General features: G+C 58.7%; 6 protein-coding genes across 6 annotated transcripts; 4 read left to right on the top strand and 2 right to left on the bottom strand.

The window, feature by feature from the left end:
- Nucleotides 1–1,114: 1,114 nt before the first annotated feature.
- Nucleotides 1,115–2,560, top strand: THITE_2116310 (uncharacterized protein). Its single transcript, XM_003653713.1, has 4 exons — nucleotides 1,115–1,720; nucleotides 1,804–1,831; nucleotides 1,940–2,231; nucleotides 2,294–2,560. The coding sequence occupies exons 1-4, from the start codon at nucleotides 1,446–1,448 to the stop codon at nucleotides 2,368–2,370; spliced, it is 672 nt and encodes a 223-aa protein (XP_003653761.1). The 5' UTR covers nucleotides 1,115–1,445; the 3' UTR covers nucleotides 2,371–2,560.
- A 470-nt stretch (nucleotides 2,561–3,030) lies between these two features.
- On the top strand, nucleotides 3,031–4,073 carry THITE_2116306 (uncharacterized protein). The gene is made up of 5 exons (XM_003653712.1): nucleotides 3,031–3,457; nucleotides 3,612–3,629; nucleotides 3,719–3,799; nucleotides 3,864–3,912; nucleotides 4,018–4,073. The coding sequence occupies exons 1-5, from the start codon at nucleotides 3,275–3,277 to the stop codon at nucleotides 4,062–4,064; spliced, it is 378 nt and encodes a 125-aa protein (XP_003653760.1). The 5' UTR covers nucleotides 3,031–3,274; the 3' UTR covers nucleotides 4,065–4,073.
- A 936-nt stretch (nucleotides 4,074–5,009) lies between these two features.
- THITE_2116305 (uncharacterized protein) lies at nucleotides 5,010–7,380 on the bottom strand. Its single transcript, XM_003653711.1, has 3 exons — nucleotides 7,146–7,380; nucleotides 6,874–6,992; nucleotides 5,010–6,747 (listed from the first exon to the last, which is right to left on the bottom strand). Exons 1-3 carry the CDS (start codon nucleotides 7,282–7,284, stop codon nucleotides 5,044–5,046), a joined length of 1,962 nt encoding a protein of 653 aa, XP_003653759.1. The 5' UTR covers nucleotides 7,285–7,380; the 3' UTR covers nucleotides 5,010–5,043.
- A 741-nt stretch (nucleotides 7,381–8,121) lies between these two features.
- THITE_2129327 (uncharacterized protein) lies at nucleotides 8,122–9,705 on the bottom strand (the record flags this gene model as incomplete). Its single annotated transcript, XM_003653710.1, has 9 exons — nucleotides 8,122–8,145; nucleotides 8,202–8,258; nucleotides 8,406–8,594; nucleotides 8,643–8,708; nucleotides 8,837–8,936; nucleotides 9,249–9,410; nucleotides 9,454–9,526; nucleotides 9,563–9,628; nucleotides 9,672–9,705. 9 exons carry the CDS (start codon nucleotides 9,703–9,705, stop codon nucleotides 8,122–8,124), a joined length of 771 nt encoding a protein of 256 aa, XP_003653758.1.
- A 1,254-nt stretch (nucleotides 9,706–10,959) lies between these two features.
- Nucleotides 10,960–12,462, top strand: THITE_165581 (glycoside hydrolase family 7 protein; the record flags this gene model as incomplete). The annotated part of the gene is made up of 2 exons (XM_003653709.1): nucleotides 10,960–12,279; nucleotides 12,337–12,462. 2 exons carry the CDS (start codon nucleotides 10,960–10,962, stop codon nucleotides 12,409–12,411), a joined length of 1,395 nt encoding a protein of 464 aa, XP_003653757.1. The 3' UTR covers nucleotides 12,412–12,462.
- Nucleotides 12,463–13,474: 1,012 nt separating this feature from the next.
- Nucleotides 13,475–15,491, top strand: THITE_125668 (uncharacterized protein; the record flags this gene model as incomplete). The annotated part of the gene is made up of 5 exons (XM_003653708.1): nucleotides 13,475–13,663; nucleotides 13,762–13,977; nucleotides 14,043–14,962; nucleotides 15,041–15,278; nucleotides 15,318–15,491. 5 exons carry the CDS (start codon nucleotides 13,475–13,477, stop codon nucleotides 15,489–15,491), a joined length of 1,737 nt encoding a protein of 578 aa, XP_003653756.1.
- Nucleotide 15,492: the final 1 nt, after the last annotated feature.

Raw genomic sequence — 15,492 nt, 5'->3', positions numbered from 1 at the left:
ATACTATATAGATCCCCTAGTTTCCTTTGAGGTGTCTACTTGCTAGGGCCCCTGCCTCTAGCAGGGTAGGTAGGTTTCTACCTAGGTATAAGACTATAGTAGCCTTCTAGGCTAGTATAGACATATTGCCCTAGGGGGGAGGTGTACTAGGGAAGATAGGCGTTAGGCTTATACTAGACTAGTAGCCTAGGGCTAGCCAACAAAAAAGGAGATAGAGTTAGAGTATAAAGTATAAAGCGAATAATAGCGCTATAGTAGGGGTAGTAGGCTTTATAGATCCCCTAGATTCCTTTAGAACTACCTGCTTGCTAGAGCCCCTAGCCTCTAGTAGAGTAGGTAGGTTCCTACCTAGGTATAAGACTATAATAGCGACCTAGGCTAATATAGGCGTTTTACCTTAGGGGGGGAGGTAGGCTAAGGAGGTTAGGCTATAGGCTTATACTAGACTAGCGGCCTAGGGCTAGCTAACGAAGAAGAAGATAGAGATAGTATATAAGGTATAAAGTAGTAGATAGTACTTCTTTTCGCTCTTTATTGTTGTTTCCTATATATATAGCTTTAGGTCTAGCGTTAGGGTCTCTTTATAATAGGTTCTTTCGTTTATTTTCCTTTCCTTTCCTTCTACTCTCTAAGTTGCTATAGCTACGCCAACGGCTTGGCGTACTATATTATTGGCTAGGAGTTAAGCCTAGGAAGGCGTATACTATCGTAGTAGCTAGGATAGGCGAAAGTCTTAGTAACGTTGGCCTATATACCCTCCTAAATAGAGGGGAGGGGAGCGGCTAGCAAGGCGGTAGCTACGCTGCCAAGGTGCCCTATAGGCTTGAGTCGCTATATAGATAATACGGGGAGGAACTACCCTTTTTATATATATCCAGCTTAGCGCGTCCATATATGCTATAGGTATATCGTGGGGCCACTGTATAGCCCTACATCGGACGTTAAGCGCTTACAACAACAACAACAACAAGCACCTCCGTACTCCGTCCTGTGCTAGCGGCGGCTTCTGCTGCCATCACGTGATTCTCTTGATAGACCCCACATTCGGCTTTGCGCCAATCAAAATCCAGGAAATGTAATCGCGCCAGTGCCAGCTCCAAATCCCCGAACTGCTCCCAAAGCTCCAGGACCAAAAGAGCCGACGTCAAGTTGCGACCACTGTGTCGGAGTCGGACGGAGCTCAGAAAGTCGCCTCCCACATCTCCACTCTCCCTCTTTGTCCCGACTGGATGCAAGCTCGGCCTGGCCGACTCAATTGAGTCTGCAGCAGCCATCCAACTCGAATCCTGCGGTTGTCCGAGTCTCTGCGCCAAATTCGGCTTGCGCGAAAACTGGTGCAACCCGCTCTGCTGCGAATCCCGAACACAGCGATTTGCCGTAACCTCGACCCCTCTGTCCCTCAACCCCCGCCGTTCCTGCGATCGATCGCCGCCGTTCCCCTCACAATGCTCGCCAGCTCAGCCGTCTCGATGGCCTCGCGCCAGATGCCGCTCGTGCGCGTGCCGTCGACGCTCCTCCGCACCCTTCCCTCGCAGGTGCTGGTCGCAAGGAGAGGTTACGCGACGCCGGCCGGTCCGCCGCCCAAGAACTTCCGACTCAAGCCGCCAGCGTCGTGGGACCAGGAGAAGGAGAGCACGTTCGACAAGGTCGGGAAGTACTTCCTCATGACGGAGATGCTGCGGGGCATGTACGTCCTGCTGGAGCAGTTCTTCAGGCCGCCGTGAGTAATTCCGGGTCACATCCAAGCTTGGAGAAGGAGAGAAGGAGGTCCGGCGTACGCGTGCTGACGCTCTGATGGCACAGCTACACGATTTACTACCCATTTGAGAAGGTGCGTCGCGGACCGACCTGCACTCGGCACGCGGGAGAAATATGACTTGCGCCCATCGGTCGTATGCAATCTCGTAGCTCGTGCCAGCGCTAACCGCCCGCTGTTTAGGGCCCGATTTCTCCCCGCTTCCGCGGAGAGCACGCCCTGCGCCGGTACCCCTCGGGAGAAGAGAGATGCATCGCTTGCAAGCTGTGCGAGGCTATCTGCCCCGCGCAGGCCATTACGATCGAGGCCGAGGAGCGTGCCGACGGCTCCAGGCGGACGACTCGCTACGATATTGACATGACCAAGTGCATCTACTGCGGCTTCTGCCAGGAGTCATGTCCAGTCGATGCCATCGTCGAGTCCCCCAACGCCGAGTATGCTACCGAGACCCGCGAGGAGCTGCTCTACAACAAGGGTACAAAGCCTTCAGAGTCTTCCACTCTTCTCACCGTGCAGATTCGCTAATTCCTTCCGCAGAGAAACTCCTGGCCAATGGCGACAAGTGGGAACCCGAGCTGGCCGCGGCCATCCGCGCCGATGCTCCCTACCGATGAGGAATTGCGGGTGCTGGAAGCAGAGAGAGGAATGGGGGATTTGTCGGGAAGGCCAGGGACTGTCATGGACATATTTTGTAGAAGCACTGTAAATACCTCTGTCTGCGAGACTAGAAAAGCAATCCTCTTCTTTGTCGCAGCCGACTGAACTGCAATTCTGAACCGAGTTATTCCAGCCCCTGGAACTCAGGACGCTGGGCCGGTGGAGTCACGTGTCGGAGCACGGGGCACCGAGCTACTCCGAGCCTTGGCGCATGGCAATCCGAGGGTTATGGCTAAAGAGGTCCCGCCAAGACTAATTTCGGAGACTGCCGCTTACAAGTATTTACAATTGCCACGGGGGGTGAGCGGGGCCACGACGACTTCGACGACTTCGAGCAACATCAACAACGAACAATCGCAAAGACTCGTCGCAACAACTTCACGAAACCTTAACCAAATTGAAAAAAAAAGAAAACCGAGATAACCCGCACCCTAACCATAACCCGTATCCTAACTATAACCCGAACCCTAACCAGCGGGGGCTAGCGCCGCCCCCCGTACCCCCGGCGAACTAACCACTTGGCGATAGTGCAAACGCCTTGGCGATAGTGCATACGCCTTGGCGATCGGGCTGCGTAATAACGTTGTAAAAACATTGCCGACAATTGGCCGAAATTAGTCTTGGCGGGACCTCTTTAGCCATCAGCAATCCGAGCTCTCCAGTGCATCCCGACTCGGGCGAGAAAATTATCATCTCCAGCATTGCTCCCCGTCAACCGTCTATTGCACCTTCGATTCCCGTGCCGAGTCGGCCCAATTGCCATCCCTGCGACGACCGTACCTCCGCACAGCTGCAACACCGCCAACCACCATGTTCCGCACCGCGATTCTCCGATCTGCAGCCGCCGCGACGCGGACGGCCATGCGCCCCGTCCCCTCCGCCGCCGCGAGAAGGGCAGCTGTCGTCGCGCTCCCCAGGACCGCCCCTTCGTTCGTTCCCAAGCCGCTCGCCTGGCAAGCCGTGCGGTGCTACGCCTCCGGGAGCGGCCTGGACAGGACCGAGGTTTACGAGCGGATCAAGCAGCTGCTGTCCGGCTTCGACAAGGTGGGTCGAGTTTCCGCCGTCTTCTTGTTTATCACCCTCCATCAGCCCCGGCCACGGATGCTCTCCGGATGCTCTTCATTGAGCACACGTCACGCTCTGCCAGACTCGGTTCGCGGGTCTCCATGCAACGAAGCTAACGCGCTTGCGTCCCCAGGTCAACGACCCTGCCAACGTGAGTCTCCTGCGACCTTCAGCCACCACGAGTCTTCTCCTCGACCTGTCCTCGTCCGCGTCTAACCTGGCCGTTCTTCGACGTTGTAGATCACAGAGACTGCGCACTTTGCGAACGACCTCGGCCTGGACAGCTTGGACACGGTGGAGGTTGTGATGGCCATCGAGGAGGTTAGTTTCCGCCTGCTGGCATTCAAACGAGCTGCGAGCGCTGACCAGATTCCACACAATACAGGAGTTCAGCATTGAGATCCCCGACAAGGATGCGGACACGATTCACAGCGGTACGTTCGCGCCCTCTCACCGCGCCATCCGCGCCATCCGCGCCATCCGTGCGATCCGTTTCCCGTGGCGTATTGCTGGAGACTGACCCATCGTTCCCCCAACAGTTGACAAGGCCGTCGAGTATATCCTCAGCCAACCCGATGCGAACTAGACCTGCCTCCTGTTTTTTTGCCTGTACAATATCATGACCATCGTCAAACCACCCGGCATGCCACACCTCTCCCTAGTCCATTAGACGGTGTTGTTCGGCTTGGGGAAGAAGGGATGGCTTTTAATCTGTCACATTGGGCTGGCGTGTATCAAATGGACTGCTGACGGCTGTTGGCATTCTTCCCGTGGGTTCTTTGGGACACAAATATTTCCTTGGATCTGTGGTGTGTTGTGTGTCCATCTCTCACATCCCTCAACTCCCCCTCGACCGCCGTGCTCTTGACGCCTCGGTTCTTGCATCCCGAGCACCTCGTCAGCCGAGACACAACTGTCTCGCGCCGTTGCAGCATTCGGCGATGCCATGTGACCTTACCTTCGTGCCGTTCTTGCAAGCCCAGGTCCGTCGCCCCAGGAACTGAGATGCCTTCCACACGATGCATCTGGTCCGCTCTCCCTGCAACATGCACGCTTCAAACACCACTTCCCATGCCGCGGCCCGTCGCAGACAACCGCACGTATCAGCGACTTGACGTCGCATTACCCATTCTCCAATTCCAGTTCGAATTTGCATAGATGAAAAAGCATGGCTACGTGGTGAAGTACATTAGGGCCCGGCCTGCCGGCTGGCTAGCGGAATCAGGAGCCGCACCCGGTTCCCCCTCGCCCAAACGCCGGCCGCAAGCCGTCTATACAAGATGCTCCATCCTAACATGGGCCGCCAGATGTAGGAGAATGAGGTGCAGTGTCACCGGCCGACCAGGGGCAAGCGCCCTTTTGTGTATATATCAACGCCGAGCCAGCTGCGAGCCGCCGCTTGGGGCGCGCGCCCCTGCTGTTTACCGTGCGCCCCCCCTCCAGGAAACTCAAAGGGCCACAAGCAAATGCACACGCCGTTTCCATGCCAAAATGTAAATCGTTATCGTCATGGTCCCAATCATCCCATTAGCCCGCTCGCTCGCCCGCTTGGGATGCGGCGTGGCTCACCGCGCTCCGGCGGCCTCAACGGCACCGCTCCCCGCCGCGGGCTTCCCGCCGCCGTTCGCGCTGGTGCCGGCGCCGGTACTTCCCCTGTTGCTGGCGACCACATTGGCATAGCTCCACACGCCGCTGAGCGGGCTGGCAACGCCGGGGTTCCCTCCGGACGCGCGCTTACGGGCCGCCCGCGACTGCGTCGTCCGCGCCTGCTGCGCGTCGTCCTCCTCCTCCATCCGGAAGACGAAGGACGAGTCCTCCTCGTCGATCGGCGTGGCGAAGCGGCCCGTCGGGCCCGAGCTGGTGGAGCCGCTGCTGACGTGCCGCTCCAGCGCCCGGTCCTTCTCGCGCTCCCGCCCGATGATGCCCGCTCCTCCCGAGCCGCCCGTCCCGCCCGTCTTACTGCTGCTCCGCGGCACGGTCGGATGCGTCTGGGGGCCGGGGCCGGCACTTCCGGATCCGCCCTCGGCTAACCTCGTCTCTCGGAGCTGCCGGGTCAGGGCGGAGATTGACTCCATCCCGTTCTCTTTTTCCCCGTGTGTGTCGCTACCGGCGGCCGTGTCCGCGCGGGATTCGGCTGTGATCGCCGAGGCCAGGCTCGAGTTCCTCAGCGGGCTTCCCACGTGGCCAAACGCCGAAACGTGCTTCATGGACCTGGCGGGGCTTCCAACGTCGAGATCATCGTCCTTGTGCCGTTGGAAAAGAGGCCCCCAGCGGCTGGGGCTTGCGGCCATGCCAGGACTGCCAAACTTCGTAGCCCCGGCGGGCAGGGATTCCACAGCCGGCTCGAGAGTGTCCGTCATGCGCATGGTATTCGCGGTGTTGGAGCCCCTCCTTGCCTTCTCGGCCGGGGTCAGGACCTCGTTCGCGAGCGAGCCCGGGACGTAGTCCTCCTCGAACATGAACTCGGCCTCCCAATCGCGGTCGATTTTGGGGACGCTGCTGCTCACCAGCCGCGGCTTGGCATATCGCAGCGAGGTGCTGTGCATCGTCCGTTTCCCAAAGTACTCGTCACTTCCGTACGCGGACCCCGGGGCGGCCGAACCGACGGACGGGCTGCTCCCGAAACCATTTGCGTCGGCGGCGCCGAGGGCGGAGGGCGAGAGGTGCTCGCTGCTGCCGAAAGCCGAGTTGTGCAGCATCTTGAGCGTCTCGGACGTTCGGCCGTCTCTAGCCGCGTGGAGAGATGGCGAGGGCGATTCGAGACCGAACTTGGCCGGTACCGACGCCGGGAACGGCCCATAGCGCGCCGCAAGCGATATGCCGTTGCTGTCGAAGGACGCCGGGAGCGGCGCGTCTAGAACCGAGAGACCCGCCGTGTTCACGGGCGAGAGGCCGAGGCCAAGCCGGTTCGTGTCCTCGTCGCGCGGGGAGCCGTAGGCGGAAGCGGGGTTGGAGCTGTAGGTCGTGTCGATTACGGGCAGCCCGTTCTCCATGCTCGGCTGCCGGCCCAGCTGGTGGCCGTAGGGATCGTCCTGCGGAGCGTAAGCGGAGGTTGGCGCGGCGTATGGGGGCACGGCGGAACCGGCGCGCAGGAACGAGTTGGTCAGCGCGCTGTTGGACGGCGGGTGATAGGTCGTAGGGTTCACGCGGACGCCCAGGGTCACTCCCGGGGGAGCACCGATCGTCACACCGTTCTTGCCGTAGTTGATGCGGCGGCCGTCGGGGAGGACGTGGATGTTGGCGCATTTCGGACCGAACTTGCAGTTCCCCTGCGGTGACCGCGTGAGGCACGCTGAATCAGTACGACCATGTTTGAGCAACTAACGCTCGGCCACCGTCGGCAGAAACGCAAACAAGCGCCAGGCGAGGGGTTTGGGGCGGCCGGGGCGCCAAACCTTTGCGAAATACTTGCATATCGTCTCGGAGGCGGCGCTGATGTCGTGGCTGAAGGGGCAGGCATTGCCGGCCTGGCAAGCGCCCTGACGGAAGAATTTGCAGGGCACGTGCGACGTGTCTGTCGAGACGGGTCGAAGGAGCAAGGCCTCGAGTCAGCAAGAGCTTGCAAGCTGTGCGCGGCGAGGTCGCCGCTGCCTGACGTCCGGCGGCACCCCCCGAGGGACGGGCGCGCGCCGTACAGCAGACTTTTGAGGGCCAAACGGCGACTTACTCGGAGGGCTCCGCGGCCCATCGAAGCGGGCGCCGTGCGGCGGGCCCATCATGCCGCCGCCGGAGCGGCCGCCATGTGGTGGGATGTTGAGGCTGCCGCTGCGCATATGTCGATGTTCACTCAGGTGCGAGGCTGCCATTGCCGTTCTCTCGGACGAGGCGGGTTTGGGTGCAGGTTATCGAGCTGCGGCAGAGGAGAGATTTGAGCCAGTCCCGGTGGCCCGTGGGATGGAGGGGCGGCAGCCCGATGCGCCAGGCCCGTTCGGTGAGGGGCAGCGCCCGGGCCAAGCACTGCACTTCGATCCCGGTCGCTCACCTGCCCTCTCCACTCTGTTGGTGCCGAGAGACCTAACCACTTCAGCTCCCTGCTAGAGCGTACGGGGTGCTATTTTTGACAGCGATTGTTGTTGCCGGTGTCCTGAAAACCAATCCGCCAAGGCAAAAAAAAAAAAAAAAAAAAAAAAAAAAAAAAAAAAAAAAAAAAAAAAAAAAAAAAAAAAAAAAAAAAATTAGGCGCGCTACCTTACCTAACCTACCCGGTACCTTACCTACCTTATCTAACGGAGGCTACCTGAAAGTACCGAGATACCTGAATCCTCCTATCAACAGTCGGCACATGTCTGCTGACACGCCAGCGAGGGGCAGCCACACAACAGTGTTCGACATTCGTTAGTCACAGCTGAAGCGGGAACACGACTTGGTGAAAAGACAACCCGAACAATTTTCCGTTCCAGGCCAGCCTCTACGGCGCTCAAACTGAAGCTCGCGATGTCCACTGCAACGGCCCCCTCAAGCCGACTCGAACCATGTCTTGCACCTGGAGAAATGCGTGATAATTTGTTCAAGCTGACGATTTGTCAGGCTCCCGGAGCGGGCGGGGTTTGCATCCCGCCTAGGATCCCGGTGCCGCCGCGATTGCTGCGACACAGCCGTGACGTTATGGAAAGCTGACGGCTGTTTTTTCCCTTCCGGCGATCTCACTCGTATCGCGGGCTCTGCAACTGAACAACTCGTCGGCTGATGAAAGAGCGGCGCAAACTCCCCTTGCATACCATACCAAGGTCGCAACTACTCGGTGGCACGACACGAGCGCAATGTTAGTGCCCTGCTGGTGCTTGCTTACCGGTTGGGGTAGGGTGGGGGAGATGGGGGATGGGGGTGTGGTGGGTGGTGTGGTGGGCGGGTCAAGCATGGGGGCCGCGTGATGCCGCGTCACACGGGCATCGTGATCAGGGAACTGACCAAGAAGGGTGAGACTTACATGTCCTAGTTCCGGATTGCGAGCCAGCCGCGCCCAGTCGCACCGACGCGACGACAATGATGACGGGACCTTCCCAGGAGGAGCATACTCTAGCATCCGTTCCTCGCCAAGTGACTGCCCAGGGAGGCCTGCGTGGTTTGCCTCGAGCAGTCGTGTCCCGCTGCCAGAGAAGCCGTCGTATAGGTGTTGCTTGTGAGGGAAGTCAGAATCTGAACTTTTCTTCGTTCATTTCTTCACTCTGCTCGCCAACTGAAGACCTTCCGGCTCTTCTGCGTACACGCGGTTCCATATGAACAGCACTACCTTGGGTACATGTGTTTTTCAATTACTATGTTAGGGCTCATCGATCCGCCTTGAGTTCTTGTGTTAGTCCGCCAAACTCCTATTTTTCTGAGTACTTAACTGTAATTTTGTCTCAGGAGACCACCTACTTGAATGTCAAGCTGCAGGATCTTGATGTTACGCAGCCCGGCTTCAACCGGATCCCGTGGTAAACATGGATATATGCCGGCCGTTGAAGCCGCGTATGCACTGGTGGCCTGACCGTACCATGTTGTCCCTTCTCTTGTAAGTCCAGTGCTTGGCCGCAGTGGAAATTGTCTTCACGACCCTCTGACTCCGGCGCCGAAAGGTAGGTATTGGTGTTGTTTGCGCAACATGGCTTGGCTCAGCAGGTGTGTGTGTCAGTGATGGTGCTATGCGAATCATGGAATAGCAAAATGGCACGCCCCCAAGTAAGGGCGCACAAGACCAGGACTGGGTCTCGCGGCCTCGCCAGGACGGCTTGGCCGGTCAGCTCGCCGCTACTGTTTCTGCTGCCCTGCGCAATGCCTCGAAACCGACCCCCACGTCCGCGTCCGAATGTCGTCATCTATAAGGGGCTGTGCTTCCTCTTCTCCCTCGTGTGGCAGCCTCGATGGAGCCCTGAGGCTGTGTTGACTAGCGGTACCTCCGTAGACGAAGAACATCAGCCTGACGACTGGGAACCTAGGAGTCTCTTCCCGCCTGGCCGATCGTCCGCTAGTCCTATCTTTCCTATCAGACTCACGTCTGTTTTGCGCTGCACTTCTCTGCGCCTGGTTCATGAACTAGGCCCCAGCAGAGCTGGTCCTTCAATGGACCTGCTTCTAGCTAGTAAGGAACACACGCCAGCACACGCAACACGTCGAACATGGGGCTCGAGTTTGAAGTTTTCAAATTGTTGACAATATCTTTATGTCTCCCTGTTGCTTTGGTATCTCCTTGTCTGGACATTCCCTCACTTACGTATCTTGCATAGGGGCCTCGCGACCTGGGTCATGGTTCGCTAGTATGGATGGCATCCTCAAAATAGTCATGTTTCGCTTCACTCACCGAGTTCCTTCAACCATCTCGTGGTCACCGAATACATTCAACAGCGCGCGGCTCAAAACTGACCTCAAGTCAAGCAAATGGAAACACCTCTCGTACTCGGCCGACCTACCCTGCACCTCCCATACTATGAGTCTCCCACCCGACTTGTCTCGACATGGTAGGCACTGGAAATATGTGTCCCCGGTACATCGACGTGCGGTTGGGGCATATCGTAGCTGAATCGGACGGAAAACCGCTCATGGTACCATAGATAAGAACGGAATGCATGATGTCGATCATTACTCATAGTCTTGTGCGTTGCCGAGCATTCAGTCCTGCGCCGTCAACGGAAAGCGGAGTTAGGCTCCCGAACACCAGTCTGATGCCGCCTGCAGCACCTTCAATATTGGCAGGCCTGCATCTGGTCTCTTTTTCGAGGGGTCAAATACCGAATACCAACAAAGCACGGAGACATTGGCCCTTCTTTTGCTGTATCAGTCCCGACCTAACATCTGCAGTGCCACCCGGAAACAATGGAGGTTGTTCACATTGCACGGAATAATCAGCAGTGCCAGTGAAGGTGGAAGTGAAAGCCAAACGGTCGCTGAAGCATCGAACACCATGTTCCGTCATGCCCATACCAATCTCGGATGACCGTGGGCCCCATCTGCGCTTCCCCGAGATTTTTCCCTAGCTCCCTGTGCCCCTGAATCTTCCTCGGCGAAATGAAGGGGAGAGGCGCCGAAGGCGGAATTCCAGCCCAGTGGTTCAGCCCGGATTTGCACTGCAGCTTGGGGAAACCGGGAACGCTTGCCTCGGTACTTACGTTCCGTTGACGGCGGCGAGCTAGCGTAGCATGTCCAACCCCCCGTGCCTCCACCGCGGGCGTGGGGCGGCCCCTGTTCGGGGACCACACGAACGAGGAGTTCTCCAGGGCTTGTTCCGAGATAGCCAAGATGCGGACTAGTCTCCGCCTCGGTGCGTAGCATTTTTGGGCTTGACGGCCCGTAAACCAGGTTCTTGCCGAATCTGAAACGGAACCGGCTCCGCGGATGGACTGCGGCAACAGTCAGCAAGGGCCCGGGATTGCTGGAAATACTGCTTGTGCAGCCAAGATAAATATGAGAGCGATCCCCGCGAGACCCTGGAAAGGATCTCCTCCTCGACGAGTACCTCGCCAGCCAGCTTTTCCCCCTGTCACTGTTCGTCCGCCGTTGTCAAGATGGGCCAGAAGACGCTGCACGGATTCGCCGCCACGGCTTTGGCCGTTCTCCCCTTTGTGAAGGCTCAGCAGCCCGGCAACTTCACGCCGGAGGTGCACCCGCAACTGCCAACGTGGAAGTGCACGACCGCCGGCGGCTGCGTTCAGCAGGACACTTCGGTGGTGCTCGACTGGAACTACCGTTGGATCCACAATGCCGACGGCACCGCCTCGTGCACGACGTCCAGCGGGGTCGACCACACGCTGTGTCCAGATGAGGCGACCTGCGCGAAGAACTGCTTCGTGGAAGGCGTCAACTACACGAGCAGCGGTGTCACCACATCCGGCAGTTCGCTGACGATGAGGCAGTATTTCAAGGGGAGCAACGGGCAGACCAACAGCGTTTCGCCTCGTCTCTACCTGCTCGGCTCGGATGGAAACTACGTAATGCTCAAGCTGCTCGGCCAGGAGCTGAGCTTCGATGTCGATCTCTCCACGCTCCCCTGCGGCGAGAACGGCGCGCTGTACCTGTCCGAGATGGACGCGACCGGTGGCAGGAACCAGTACAACACCGGCGGTGCCAACTACGGCTCGGGCTACTGTGACGCCCAGTGTCCCGTGCAGACGTGGATGAACGGCACGCTGAACACCAACGGGCAGGGCTACTGCTGCAACGAGATGGACATCCTCGAGGCCAACTCCCGCGCCAACGCGATGACACCTCACCCCTGCGCCAACGGCAGCTGCGACAAGAGCGGGTGCGGACTCAACCCCTACGCCGAGGGCTACAAGAGCTACTACGGACCGGGCCTCACGGTTGACACGTCGAAGCCCTTCACCATCATTACCCGCTTCATCACCGACGACGGCACGACCAGCGGCACCCTCAACCAGATCCAGCGGATCTATGTGCAGAATGGCAAGACGGTCGCGTCGGCTGCGTCCGGAGGCGACATCATCACGGCATCCGGCTGCACCTCGGCCCAGGCGTTCGGCGGGCTGGCCAACATGGGCGCGGCGCTTGGACGGGGCATGGTGCTGACCTTCAGCATCTGGAACGACGCTGGGGGCTACATGAACTGGCTCGACAGCGGCAACAACGGCCCGTGCAGCAGCACCGAGGGCAACCCGTCCAACATCCTGGCCAACTACCCGGACACCCACGTGGTCTTCTCCAACATCCGCTGGGGAGACATCGGCTCGACGGTCCAGGTCTCGGGAGGCGGCAACGGCGGCTCGACCACCACCACGTCGACCACCACGCTGAGGACCTCGACCACGACCACCACCACCGCCCCGACGGCCACTGCCACGCACTGGGGACAATGCGGCGGAATCGGGGTACGTCAACCGCCTCCTGCATTCTGTTGAGGAAGTTAACTAACGTGGCCTACGCAGTGGACTGGACCGACCGTCTGCGAATCGCCGTACGCATGCAAGGAGCTGAACCCCTGGTACTACCAGTGCCTCTAAAGTATTGCAGTGAAGCCATACTCCGTGCTCGGCATGGCTCCAATCTGTTTGAAGGACTTAGAAGTCGGCAGAACGGAGGGAAAGGGGTAAAATTCTGTTGTACATAGTTTGCCAGACCAGTATACATATGACTCGTTGTCCCATCACACTCCGTCCACCTCAACAGCCGGACGCTGCTTGCAAGGTGCTTCCGCTGACTGACCCGCGATCAGGCGCGTTGGACCACAGCCCACCTTCCGTGTGTTATTCTGCCGTGGAGATAGCAGGAAGTCATCGTAGGACTCTCGATTTATCACCGCATCATAGGCATGCCAAGTACTAGTATTAATAACCATCGCTATATCGAACGTTCGCTGCCCGCTTTAGTATGCCTTACGCCACTCAGTGAATGTTCACGTCGATATTTAAGCGGCCCAATCATCTGAAGGCTTCCGAGGCTCGCTTGCCTCATATGTGCTGTGACGCCCCGCACATCCTGGGCAGCGCGTCTCGATCAGGTAGGACTCGCCGTAGATCCGGCCAGCGTTTTCCATCGCGTTGTGGAAGTTCAGGCCAAGCAAACCCAGTGAACATTTCGACACAGAATGGACTGTCCACCAATCAGTGGAGTAAGTGATACTCATGCCTGGGTCTTGCAGCAGTGCCCCCGCCCTTCAGCCCAGCCGGGAAGTCCTGAAGCGGAAACTACCTAAGGTACCTAGCCTTCCCTTCCGGAACGCGGGCTCAACCGCCTTGTTGGAAGAAAAGATGTTACGGATTACAAAGCCACTCTCTGTGACTAATTACAAACCCACACTCGGCATATGTTCCGCGCCCTGTGAAGAGCTACTCGTGGTTACTTCGTGTCTCCACCTTGCGTGCAGCTCTGGGACTTCGACCGAGATGTAACCGGGCATGAAGGGCCGTCAATACTGCCGTGATGGGTGTACTGGGGTATAAATTAAGGGGGAGTCTGGCTGTAGGGCAGCGTTGGCAACCAGCGAGCCGATGCACACTTCAGGCTAACGGCGGCTATGGGCACTAGGGCGCGTTCGGCCTCTGCTGTCTGTCCATCTTGGAGACCATGGTTCGTTGGCTCGCCTCGTCGCTTGCTGGCGCCGCCAGCTTGTGCTGGTTCGCGCTTCCAACGGACGCACTGCCTGCACACCACCAGACATCTGCCCCGATTGTCAAGGTGAAGAATGGCTCGTACGCAGGGATCTACTCGGCTGAGTACAACCAGGACTTCTTCCTCGGCATGCCCTATGCGCAAGTACGTCGACCCTCTCTCACTGACCACCTCCTAGCTCCACGCTCCGGTCATGATGCATGGAGATTATGACTTACACTGGTGTTTCGTGTTAACAACAGGTAGCGCCCCGGTTCACCGTCTCGCAGCCCCTGAACTCGTCGTGGGAGGGCGTCCGGAATGCCACGGCCTATCCGCCCCATTGCGTAGGTTACGGCGGAGACGAGGTTGGGTACCCGATGTCCGAGGACTGCCTGTACCTTAACGTTATCAGGCCGGCGGGTATCTCTAATACCGCCGGGCTGCCCGTTGCTGTATGGATCCACGGCGGTGGCTTGGTGAGCTCCCCCTGCTTCTGGTCCAGAGATCGCGACTTTTGCAGCCTTGGCTGACTCGTTTCTAGTATATGGGCGGCTCCGCGGACCGGCGGTACAACCTCTCATTCATCGTCCAGAACAGCGTGGAACAAGGCACACCCATGATCGGCGTTAGCCTCAACTACCGCTTGTCCGCCTTCGGCTTTCTGTGTGGCAAGGAGGCCATGGATGCCGGCGTGGTAAATTTTGGCTTCAAAGACCAGCGGTTGGCCCTCCGCTGGATCCACGAGAACATCGCAGCGTTTGGTGGTGCGCCCGACAAGGTTACCATCTGGGGCGAGAGTTCTGGTGCCGAGAGCGTGAGCGCGCAGACCCTGGCCTACGGCGGCCGTGACGACGGCCTCTTCCGGGGCGTCATCGCTGAGTCTGGCTACGGCGGCTTCATTGGGCGGTACGCTGGCGGCCTGAACGCCAGCGACGCCATGCAGAATACGTACGACACGCTCGTGCGCAACACCAGCTGCGCCCACACGGTCGGCACGCCAGCCTCACTCTCCTGTCTGCGTGATTTGCCCCTGGACGAGATGCATAAGGCACTGAATAGCACGGCCGCCAATCCCTGGCCGCCCGTGCTAGACGGCGACTTTATTTCCGACTACCCCTCCAAGCAGCTGAGCGAGGGCCGCTTTCCCAAGGTGCCCATCCTCATCGGTTGCAACTCGGATGAGGGATCTTCCTTCGGCGTCGGATACGGTCCTAACGGCGGCGGCGTCAACACGGACGACGAGATGCGCGCCGCCATCGCTTCCATCGTCGGGCCCGATGTCGAAAAGATGACCGGGAAGACGGTCAAGCAGGTAGTGGACGAGCTGATGTTCCTCTACCCCAACATCCAGGCCGTTGGCGACCCCAGCTTGGACAAGTGGCCCGTCATCCAGCCAGGCGACGACGTGGCTCAGTCCATGGGGGCACAATACCGCCGCACAGCTGCCCTCTTTGGCGACTTGTGAGTTCGACCACGCCTTTTCATCCTCTTACGATTTTCGATTGTGAAACGGGCGAGGCTGATCCAGTCTGTCCTTAGCACGATGCAATACTCTCGACGGCGCGCGAGTCTTGCCTTCGCCAAGCAGGGAATCCCTTCCTGGAGCTACCGTTTTGATGTCGTGCTGCCCAGTCTCCCAGGGTACATCGGAGCGACGCATTTCCAAGAAGTCGCGTTTGTATTCGACAACACTCGCGGCGAGGGCTATGCCCAGAATCCTTTCGCCAACAACACTCGTGTCTTGACCGCGCTAGCAAAGACCATGTCGACGGCTTGGGTGAACTTCATCACTGGCTAAGACCCCAACGGCCGAAAGGGCCTTGGCCTGCCGGGCGGAGCGACATGGCCCCCGTACAATGCTAGCGCTGGTGGAGGAGTCGGGCAGAATCTCGTCTGGACCGACAAGGGCAGCTATGTAGAGATGGACAGCTGGCGCGCGGAGGGCATCAACTACTTCATCGAGAATAGCTTGGCAGTGTTCGGGATGTAAC

The sequence above is a fragment of the Thermothielavioides terrestris genome, chromosome 3 (assembly GCF_000226115.1).
Source record: "Thermothielavioides terrestris NRRL 8126 chromosome 3, complete sequence".
Classification (NCBI taxonomy): domain Eukaryota; kingdom Fungi; phylum Ascomycota; class Sordariomycetes; order Sordariales; family Chaetomiaceae; genus Thermothielavioides; species Thermothielavioides terrestris.
This window is presented reverse-complemented; position numbering and strand designations above follow the sequence as displayed.